Here is an 11,646-nt window from a genome sequence, read left to right as displayed (position 1 = left end):
AACGAAACAAAACAAACCCAAGACAAACAAAACAAACAAAAATAGCTGTTGTACTGTTTTCTTTCTCCTTGACTGGCAAGGACACTGAGTTCCTTCCACTCATCATGGGGGCGTCACCCCGGGACTCCCTGTGCACTGTTAGAACACCTCTAAGGCACCATCTTCACTTCACTCCCTTGAAGAGCAACAATTTCTCCCACCTAAAGGGCCCCTGAGCTGCGTGGCAAATCAGCAAAGAAACAAACAAAAAACCCACAACAGAAATGTAAGGTTTGAACTCCACAAGCTCTTTCTCATTTTGATGCCCCTCTGAGACAGACTGGAAGGGACAGCGCACAGGAAACACCCCTCTTCTGCCCCTGCTCTGCTTGGTTGCCGCACCCATGGAAGCGGCAACTGCTCGGCAGACCTGAAGGTCAGCACAAAAGTTGCTTACTGGGTAGGGGCTGCCTGGCGCGGCTTCCACAGTAACCATAATTTGTTCACAGGCACATGTATGGAGGTTTTTCTCCTAAATATCATTATTCTAAGTATCATTATGGGCGTGGTGGCTCATGCCTGCAATCCCAGCACTTTGGGAGGCTGAGGTGGGCGGACCACCTGAGGTCGGGAGTTCGAGACCAGCCTTACCACAATGAAGAAACCCCGTCTCTACTAAAAATACCAAATTAGCCGAGCGTGGCGGCGCACGCCTGTACTCCCAGCTATTCGGGAGGCTGAGGCAGGAGAATCGCTTGAACCCGGAAGGCGGAGGTTGCGGTGAGCCGAGACTGCGCCACTGCACTCCAGCCTGGGCAACAAGAGCGAAACTCCATCTCGAAAAAAAAAAAAATCATTTTTGTCTAGGTTTTTGGAGAAGCATATGCTGTGAAAATGATCGCAGTTGGCCTCCTAAAAGCCAGTCATGTTTCCAACAGTTTTCTGCATGGGCCTCACTCACTTGTAGGAATCTGGTTTTGGTTCCTCTAACGAGACTGATCTAGAAGAGAGGGAAGTCAGCACTCACCGAAGAGGAACACCATTGTCAGGATTAGGACAATGCTCTGCTTGGCAGGTAAATAAAACCAGTAGCACAGCCCCACTACGTGCCTCATCTCGCTTCTGAGAGATTTCTGGGTAGTTGATGAGGAAAAAATGCAGTCTCTCATGATTTTCAATGGTCGCAGAACATCCCTTTTCAAAATTCATCGTATGCATAATAAAAATGTCACATTCTGAGAATGGAAAATCTATAGAAAGGGCCTGGAACCTTAGTAATGAATGAGTTTTCACATTTTAACCTTGGTAAATGGAATACTACCCCTGTTGCCATTAAAATCAAGCCAAGATCAAATAGTAACATAGCCTTATAAATATAACCCACTTGGATAACTTTCTGTGGATGAATATTAGTCTCTGAGACACACATTCCTTATTTGACCAAGTAAAGCATTAAAATGCAGCCACAGTGGCCGGGCGCGGTGGCTCAAGCCTGTAATCCCAGCACTTTGGGAGGCCGAGACGGGCGGATCACAAGGTCAGCAGATCGAGACCATCCTGGCTAACATGGTGAAACCCCTCTCTACTAAAAATATAAAAAAACTAGCCGGGCGAGGTGGCGGGCGCCTGTAGTCCCAGCTACTCGGGAGGCTGAGGCAGGAGAATGGCGCAAACCCGGGAGGCGGAGCTTGCAGTGAGCTGAGATCCGGCCACTGCACTCCAGCCTGGGCGACACAGCGAGACTCCGTCTCAAAAAAAAAAAAAAAAAAAAAAAAAAAAAAAAAAAAAAAATGCAGCCACAGCTTATAACAAGTGAGCCCCTCAAGAAAATATGAGCATAAAGAGTGGTCACTGCATCGGGGCATTCAGGAAACTCATTTCTCTTAAAGGAATTTAACTTCTAGTACTCAATTTGTCCTTGAGAATGCAAAAATGGAAAACAATTCAGTATCAGTCCCAGGTACAAAGATAACGAAGAGGAAGTCCACTGTGGCCCAGCCTCTGCTTGGCAGGGCTCTGCTCTACCTCAGCAGAAATTATGCACAGGAACCTGCTGTGATGAGTGTTTCTGGGGTACGAATCTTTTGTTTGTTTTTGAGATGAAGTGTCACTCTGTCGCCTAGGTTTGAGTGTAATGGCACGATCTCGGCTCACTGCAACCTTCGCCTCCTGGGTTCAAGCGATTCCCTGTCTCTGCCTCCTGAGTAGCTCGGATTACAGGCGTGCGCCACAGGCCTGGCTAATTTTTAAAAATATTTTTGTAGAGATGGGGTTTCACCATGTTGGCCAGGCTGGTCTCAAACTCCTGACCTCAAGTGATCGGCCCGCCTCGGCCTCCCAAAGTGCTGGGATTACAGGTGTGAGCCACCACGCCCGGCCTTGGGGTAGGAAGCCAGTTTCATAGTCATGAATTTCATAGAACAGCTCAGAAACATCTACCCAGAGAAGGAAGTAATTTATGGCAGAACATCTTCTCCTTGGTTTAATGCTCAGAAGGGACAGTGACAGAAAACGACAGCTAAGGGGGAGAGAAGTCTGTGTGGAGATCTCCTTAAAGAGGCTCATGTGGGCAGAGACACACCCAAATTCTCTTGTCCGGGTTGGCTTTGTGATGCTTTAATGGGATATAAAAACCAGATTGCACCAGGCAGAAAAGGCTGGGGAAGTCCTCACTGTCTGTGACTGGGCACACTGAGCTCTGCTAGAGGACTCCACTCTGAAAGGCACTGGACAGAGACAGGGAAGGGGACTTACTTGCTAAAAGTTGGAAAGTTCCCACGAGGTGAGCCTTAGGTCATGATGTCCACCTGCCTCTGACACCTGGAGGGCCCTCCCTCCTTGCTGCTGCCTTATCAGCTTCACCTCTTCTCCCCGGGCCCCCTCCTCGCGCTGTGTCCAGGACTCAGTCCTGGCTTCTCCTCCGTCTCCCAGACCCGACCTCTCCCAGCCCCTCTCCAACTGCCCACTAGATGTCACCACTCAGTGTTTAAAGGGACTTCAAACTCAACACATCCCAGCTTGCTCTCCTCATCTTCTTCCCCTCCTGTCCCCCAACATCTCTACAGCCACATTCCGCATCTCAACTAACAGCAATTCTGGCCTTTCTGCTGTTCGGATCAAAAATCATGAAGCTGTCCTTGGCTCTACTCACCCCATATCCAACTCCAGGGCAAATGCAGTTGCCTCTTACTTCAAAACATATCCAAAACCCAACCACCACCCGCGCCAAGGCCCATCCTCACCCAAGGCTGCACTACCTCTTGCCTGTATTGCTGCTGAGAGCCTCCAGGCGGCTTTCCCAGCTTCTCCTTGTCCCATTTCAGTGAGTTCCAGCATAGCTGCCGGGGTGATCCTCTGAAAGCCCAAGGCCACAAGGCTCTTGTCATTCCCTCAGCTGCTCCCATGCAGGAGAAGCATCTCAGCATCTCCACACTCTGCTCCAGGCACGCCGTGCACTCAGGCCTCAGGCCCAAGCAGTGCTCTTCCCCAGAAATCTGTGGGAACGCGCCCACCCAGGCTCTGCCCAAGGAGACCTATTCCCACCCAGAGTGCTGATGAACCCCGTGCCTGCTCTGTGCTTTCTCGCACGTGCTGCTGTGCTCCATACTAGGTAATTTACTTGTTTATCCACTGCCTACAAAGTCAGGCTCAAGGAGAGAGGGGTCTGTTTTGCTCACTGAGGATCTCAAACAATCAGAACAGTGCCTTGCCCACTCTAGAGACAGACAACAATATTTATGACTGATTGACTGTCCAGATTCTCTTTCCTTTTTCTTTTTTTTTTTGAGACAGGGTCTCATTCTGTTGCCCAGGCTGGAGTGCTGTGCACAATCACAGTTCACTGCAGCTTCAACCTCCCGGGTTCAAGCCTCCCACCTCAGCATCTCGAAAAGCTGGGACCACAGGTGCGCCACCATGCTTGGTTGATGTATTTATTTATTTATTTATATTATTATTATTATTATTATTATTATTATTATTATTTTTTTTGAGACGGAGTCTTGCTCTGTCGCCCAGGCTGGAGTGCAGTGGCCGGGTCTCAGCTCACTGCAAGCTCCGCCTCCCGGGTTCACGCCATTCTCCTGCCTCAGCCTCCGGAGTAGCTGGGACTACAGGCGCCTGCCACCTCGCCCGGCTAGTTTTTGTATTTTTAGTAGAGACGGGGTTTCACCATGTTAGCCAGGATGGTCTCGATCTCCTGACCTTGTGATCCGCCCGTCTCGGCCTCCCAAAGTGCTGGGATTACAGGCTTGAGCCACCGCGCCCGGCCTATATTATTATTATTATTATTGAGACGGTGTCTCGCTCGTTGCACAGGCTGGAGTGCAGTGGCACCATCTTGGCTCATTGCAAGCTCCGCCTCCCAGGTTCACGCCATTCTCCTGCCTCAGCCTCCTGAGTAGCTGGGACTACAGGCGCCCGCCACCACGCCCGGCTAATTTTTTGCATTTTTAGTAGAGATGGGGCTTCACCGTGTTAGCCAGGATGGTCTTGATCTCCTGCCCTCGTGATCTGCCCGTCTCAGCCTCCCAAAGTGCTGGGATTACAGACATGAGCCACTGCGCCTGGCCAATGTTTTTATTTTTTGAAGACATGGGGTCTTGCCATGTTGCCAAGCTGGTCCTGAACTACTGGACTCAATGATCCTCCGGCCTCAGCCTCCCAAAGTGCTGGGCTCACATCTGTAAGCCACAGTGCCCGGCCTCCAGACTTCCATACTCTGACCAACAACAAACCCAGAACCCAAAATAGCACACCAGTCAGTGTGACAACTTCCCTGTGAGAATAAAGTAACACAATGAGTGATGAGCTCATTACCCCTACACAACCATGTAGGTGTTGGACAAAAGCTGCAGGTCTGATTCATGTAGTGAATCACAAGAAAGGCAAAAAGAAATTTACATACTTCACAGAGAACCAACCCAGAACCGTCAAGACCTGGTGTTTCTCCATAGGGCTGAGCAACAACTCCCAGGGTTAAGCTGCAGCTGCTCTGGATTCCCTTCCTTCTTGGGTCACCATGAGGGCCGTCTTCTCCCTTTATTGCCTTGGGAGAAAAAATATGCTGGTAATCACAAAACATTGGGATCCCTGCTAAGGTCCACGTGACCCCAAACCTTCATACACATTCCTTTTGCTCAACTTGAGGGTGTGTTAAATACAGTATTAGGAGACAATGCAAGATTTTACTGAGAAAAAGTGAATTTTTAATTATCTTGTGAATCTACTTAGAAAAACACACACAAGCAATGTTCACAACTATAAATTTAAACCTTTTGCACTAAAAAAACACAAAACAACAAACACAAAACCACAGGCATGAACTGTAAACCTGTATTAACTATGAACTAGTCTTACGGTTAATTCTTGGCAGTAACTCAGTATTCTCCTCCCTGGCAAGTGTAATGTTTTAGCACCACATGATCTCCCGCAGAGGCACCAGTAATGACTGGCTGCAGTGCAGGGAGATGCTTTCATACACACCACTTCACACACATACTGTCCACACTCACACCCACCCAGGCGGGAGGCACATGGAGATGGGGCCACACGCTGACTCTCAGGGCAATGGAAGTAGGGCAGGGGGCGCATAGGTTGCACATCTTTAATGTAGTGCATTCGTAGAAAAAAGGCCAGCTTTCGCTCCCAGGCGTGCTCTCGTCCTCAGACTTTAATATCATGATTTAGAAGATGCAGACGTTATTGCCTAAATATTATTCTATACATTTCCATCAGTGTTCAGGAAAACACTTTAATTGCTACTTAATTTACATCATAATTACTGGGTTACAGCTTTAGCTCATTGGCAATTTTGGAAGCAATATTTTTGAAGGCTATGGATGTCCCCGATATCCGCTTAAACCGGACCCCATTCAGAGACAGTCTTGGCAGCTTGCATACTTCCATTTCCCACTGCACGAGGTTCTCTGCGTGCCCATCACCGTGGACACAGAAGAGCAAGAAGCGCTCCCTCTGCTCATAGTCGCAGTTATTGGCATCCAACACTTTGCGGATTTCCCGCATCATGTCCCCGGGATCCATTGAACTAGTGGTTTTCATGCTCCAGGTGAAGCGTAGGGATCGAGGCTTTGCTTCTTTGTTTTCATCCTTTTGCTCAGCAGATACATTGCGACTGAAATGCACAGAGGCAGGTTTATTTTTAATCGTACAGGAAAATCAACCTCTTACACTTCAGCTAGTTCCTCATTCACATCTTCAATACAACACAACTAACGACTGACCTCCACATTTTCCTGCACAGACTCACAATTGTAACTAAATCTATTTTCGTCTATTTTCTTCCCCCACCCTCTAAAAGTCATAAGTCACACACAAAAAGATCTACCTGGCTGTAAAATCTTCACCAGCCACCTGTGCTTACTAAAATGAAGAAAGTAATTGGTTAAACAGAATCCTTGGAAATCAGGCAAAGGGGACAGCGTGCCCCACTCCTCCACTCAGGGCTCTGCAGGCCCAGCTCAGGGAGGGAGTTGGCAGCCAGTTCCTGCCCACCTCACCCATCCACCCTGGGCTGTCCCTCTCCTGCGACAGTTCCTTCAGATGTAAATCACTGTAACTGGCACTCAGGGTAACTGGAGACTCAACACCCGCAGTCTAAAATTGCTTTCTCTGTGAACGGCCCTAAGGCTGAACATGATGCTCTACCCACCTCATTGTCTTTCCTCTTCTCTGGTTTGTTAATTAAATGTCCAGTTATACAGTTAAAGCAAAAATCTTAGATGACACAATCTTACTACTGGAATAGATAGAAAAATGCAATGGGACACTTCTCTGTCTGTGGAGGACTGACACCACCCATGTGGATGCCCTGCGGATTCAGAATGTAAGCCTTGGTCTGGATGCCCAAGACGCAGCATGAGTATGGCCCAGGCCTGGGTCTCTAGGGACCACCATGGTTTACCGGCCATTCTTTGGCATTTAGTCATTATTGCCACAAGCCGTTATTTACATTCTCATGTGTGTATCTGGTGGCCTCAATTAAGACAGTGAGTGACTAGCACTCTTGGGAGTAAAACAGTCTATGTACCTCAAGTATACTCCATCCTATGGCCAACTAATCAAGAGGTGAGGGGCTACAGTTTTTACATATGCACATAGCTCTCCGTGTCACCAACCTGCTAGTGTTCAATTTGGTTCACATCCACCAATACTGATGAGAAGCTTCCTATGTATAAAATGCCACATTAGATACTAAATGGGTTACAAAGATAAGCAAAAGCTCTCAAACTAATCTGGAGCCAGGAAGACTGTAAGGTGAGGCAACAGTGGCAGCACAGGAAAGGCTGGCCATCCCCTAGAGGGCTGCAGAAGAGGTGGAGCCCACCTAGCAGTGTGACAGGAGAGTGTGACAGGCAGGATGAGACAAGCAGGAAATGGCACGGGTGGGAGTGGGCCTGCATCTGAGGAGAGCTATGAAGAGCCATGGGATTTCAACAAAATGCAATGAAGACAGGAAAGAGTTTTTGTTTTGAGTACAGGGGATCACAGCCAAAGGGGAGGTAGGAAAGTACAGGATGTGTCTGTGGCATAATAAAGTACACAGACTGAGTGGAACTGGAGGCACAGTGTCATCACCCCCACAACAGCTGGTGGCACTTAATGAGTACTTGTGGTGGTCAGGCCCCAACTTACTTGATGTCCATGTAGGCCCTATTATCTCACCTTCCTATTATGGGTGGGGAAACAAACCAGGATCTAGAGCCTGCTACTGGCTGGGATGGGCAGGCCTGGAGGGGGAATGCTGCCTGGCACTCACCCCAATGCTCCGCCTTGATGGGGCAGCGGAGCTGGGCTGCTGGGGCAGCCTGGACCACGCCACTCAGGGCCTCGCAGGGATGTGGCCAGGTGAAATAGTGGAGGTCACTGAAAGTTTTAATTCAGAGGTCATATGACCAGAAGTGGGCTTTTAAAAAGACCTAAAAGACAAATGGTGAATGAGGACCTGAAATAGCCTGCTGGTGACTGGCATAAAAAAGGGCAGAAGTGGAAGAGATCTAGAACTACGGACACAGAGTCCTAAGATTACCTGGTGACTGCCCCCCCTGTAAATCCATGCAATGATAACTACACAAAATGGAAAAGCAAGGCCAGGCGCAGCAGCTCATGTCTGTCATCCCAGCACTTTGGAAGGTCAAGGTGGGAGGTTCACCTGAGCCTAGGAGTTTGAGACCAGCCTGGCCAACATGGCGAGACCCCCTCTCTACAAAAAAATACAAAAATTAGCCAGCATGGTGGTAGTGCCTGTGGTTCCAGATACTCAGGAGGCTGAGGTGGGAGGACTGCATAAGCCCAGGAGCCCAAGCTATGATCGTGCCACTACACTCCAGCCTGGGTGACAAAGCGAGACCCTGTCTCAGGAAAAAAAAAAAAAAAAAAAAAAAAGAAAAGCAAAACACTCAACTATATAATCACCATTCTTAGAAGAAAACATAACTAGTTCGAAATATGGATATTCTATTAAGTACTTTGCTTTTATTCCTTGTGAAGAGAACCATGTGAGGAGTCAGTGATTAACTGAGGGCTTATTTCTCTGAGCACTGCTACCCAACCCAGACCTCCAAAGGCTGTTAACGCCCAGGCAGGAAGGCTGAAGGCATTGCCATGCTTTTAACACAAACACAAATATAGAGCAGAGGCCAAGCTGGATCCGGACGGTGCTCATGGCAGGCTGGTGCCCCCCCGTGGCCACCCTCTCGACCTGATGCGAACCTCTAACTCCTACGGAGACAGCAGGAATACAGTAGAGACAGCAGGAATACAGTAGGGAACATTCAGAAGATAGTGTTGCCTCTGCCACAGAAATGAAGTAAACATCTGGAAAAAATTTTAAGTAAAAATCATTTCCCTCACCTTGAGCCCTCATATCTCCCGTTCCTCTCATATTCAGTTGGAAGTCTCAATGAACAGAATGTAGAAGCAGAGAGAAGAGGGAAAGAGAAAAGAAATCTTACATGCCAGTACATGACCACCAACACCAACACCAACACCATAAAATAAACAAAGCCAAAACACGTTTTAGTCACCAGCAGGGCTTATGAAAACTCTTCCTCTCATTTGACTGAGCCAGCGCTACCTTCTTTCACAAGGCTGCAGGGGTGTGCACAGGGGCCAGCTCCATGCTGCACACTGCATACATCACACACATCGCACGCCACGCTGCTACACACAGGACACACTGCTGCACACACTGCACACCACACACGCACAGCAGGCACTCCTGCTGGCTCTTCACCCTGAGAATGCTCGGCCTCAGAATGGGGTTATTCTCACTTTCTAACTGCTCCCCATAGTATAATGGGTTTCCAATTAAAAGCCAATAAGGCTATCAGCTGGATTCTACATTCAGTTATTACCTGTTCTGTCCAAGGAAAAATCAGACAAGTGGGAAGTTCAATTAAAAAAATAATAATAGAATGGAACCGCCAACAGGAAGAAAGTGTTTTTCCCACAGTTTTGACCCGCAGCTTGGCCTTCTGGTGACTTGAGAGGCACAGGTACAACGTAGCCCTTCATGAAAGATTTCCTGCCTCAGGTGTGCATTAAGAAAGCAACATTTTGGTCTCTTGACCTAGGGGTCTCACTCCCCTAGGCCGCAGCACAGTGGCATGATCATGGCTCACTGCAACCTTGACCTCCCAAGGCTCAGGTGATCCTCCTGCCTCAGCCTCCTGAGTAGCTGGGACCACAGATGTGTGCCACCACACCCGGCTAATTTTTGTATTATTTGTAGAGGCGGGGTTCTGCCATATTGTCCAGGATGGCCTCGAACTCCTGGGCTCAAGTGATCCGCCTGCCTATGCCTCCCAAAGTGCTGGGAGTACAGGCATAAGCCACCACGCCTGGCCTAAAAAATATTAATAAAATCAGAACACCACTTTCTGCAGTGCTTTAAGTAAAAATAATGAGATACTCTTTCGTCAGTGGTTGCTGGAAAGTGGCTTTCAACTCTGAAAAAATTAAAACATTTCTGCTACGCAGCTGTTCACATTTTAATTTCTGAAAAAGCCAAATCAAATGAGGCTGCAGCTTTGAATTTTATGATTGTTTTCTGTATTAGCTAATTTTCCTGTCACTTTAAAGCCTTTTGCTAATTCAATCCTCAGTGAAATAAAAATAACACAATTACCACTTACCTTTTGCATGCCTGTGGATAATCATTAATTGTACATTAACATTACTGAGCATCTCATTCTTCAAACAGGAGCATGCTAAGTGTTATTAGTATGAAGACAGAATTATTTGGATGCTAAATAATTCTACCAAAGAAAGAAAATACACAGAGCATGCATCAGCCTTTTGTTGCATGGGTGCCCTTTAAAATGCCTGACAGAGTTAATCTATTTCTTTTCAGTTTCCTTTCAAGGAATTAAGTATTTAGTTATCAGCAGAAAGTTTAGTTTATAAGGAAAAAACAGGGCCGGAAAGCCAAACCTAATGTTAATTGCAGGAGCCATTTGGGAGTGAGGATTGAAAAATAAATGTGTATATATAAATCCTACCTTTTGATAAACCTGAATGACATGTTTCTAAAAGGAATTAAGTAAAAAAAAAAAAAAAAATTAACAAAAATAACTCACATAAATTAAACAGAAAATCTAATCAATTACAGAGAGAGAGAAAAAAACAAAGCAGGGTTCCTTCTCTGGCCAATCAACAAAGAAATGCTGACATTTGTTGAAAAAGTAAAATTACTACAAGTAATTAAATGAGTATGTGATCTTTTAATACATCAAAAAAAAAAAAGTAAGAAAAGGTTTAGCAGTAAATATTGACATTAGCTGTAATTAAAAGCTCTTCAGATGGATACACTGTTTTTTTTGTTTTTGTTTTTAAAGATAAAGAGTCTTGCTCTGTCACAGTGCAGTGGTGCAATCTCGGCTCAATGCAACCTGTGTCTCCTGGGTTCAAGCAATTATTGTGCCTCAGTCTCCTGAGTAGCTGGAATCACAAGCGCATGCCACCACGCCCAGTTAATTTCTATATTTTCAGTAGAGATGGGGTTTTGCCATGTTGGTCAGTCTGGTCTCAAACTCCTGGCCTTAAGTGATCTGCCCACCTCAGCCTCCCAGAGTGCTGGGATTACAGGCGTGAGCCACTGCACTGGCCAGATACACTTTGTAAGATAAAATTTATGTCTTATGTTAAAGAAGTGACAAGTAATTTGCAATATACTAGTAATAAAACATTTTTCAATTTTCTTCAGAATACCTTATGAAAAAAAATCTTGCCTTCTTATACACAAACATTAAAAACTTCATTATAAAATATTTAACCAGTAAGAAAAAATCATTACTTCTTTCAGGAAGATGAAACAAACATTAACACATTATTTGTTACAGTGGTATGACATAAATCACGTTTTAAGAAAAAAATAGGTGATTGGGATTTAAACTAAAGTAGACTTTTCAGCCTTACATCTCAAAATGAATAAAAACTAAGTGGTAAGACAACAGTATGAATTTTACTTTTATGTAATAAACAGGAAGAATTCTATTTAAAAGGGGTAGCTCTGTTCATTAAAAAAATTTAAGGAGATGTGCAGGATGTGCTGAAAATAATCTGACAAAATATTTTTCAAACTACGAATGACGTTTTTATGATCAATGCGATCAGCTTCCCTGGGCAAAAATAGGCTGAGTTTGCTAA

General features: G+C 46.1%; 1 protein-coding gene across 47 annotated transcripts in view; it reads right to left on the bottom strand.

Annotated features, from left to right (window-relative positions):
- Positions 1 to 5,163: 5,163 nt before the first annotated feature.
- Positions 5,164 to 11,646, bottom strand: part of MARK3 (microtubule affinity regulating kinase 3) — a 119,003-nt gene continuing 112,520 nt past the window's right edge. For 16 of the 47 annotated variants that reach the window (XM_077941936.1, XM_077941943.1, XM_015144541.3 and 13 more), the window contains 3 exons: positions 10,500 to 10,526; positions 8,851 to 8,895; positions 5,164 to 6,112 (listed from right to left, as the gene is read on the bottom strand). In XM_077941936.1, the coding sequence (XP_077798062.1) occupies positions 5,767 to 6,112; positions 8,851 to 8,895; positions 10,500 to 10,526 (418 nt within the window). In that variant the 3' untranslated portion in view covers positions 5,164 to 5,766. The remainder of the gene's footprint in view (positions 6,113 to 8,850; positions 8,896 to 10,499; positions 10,527 to 11,646) is intronic. The other 31 variants (XM_077941940.1, XM_015144542.3, XM_015144547.3 and 28 more) reach the window with 3 other exon arrangements.

The sequence above is a fragment of the Macaca mulatta genome, chromosome 7 (genome assembly GCF_049350105.2).
Source record: "Macaca mulatta isolate MMU2019108-1 chromosome 7, T2T-MMU8v2.0, whole genome shotgun sequence".
NCBI lineage: Eukaryota > Metazoa > Chordata > Mammalia > Primates > Cercopithecidae > Macaca > Macaca mulatta.
The sequence above is the reverse complement of the archived record's forward strand: the minus strand, read 5'-3'. Positions and strand labels throughout refer to the sequence as shown.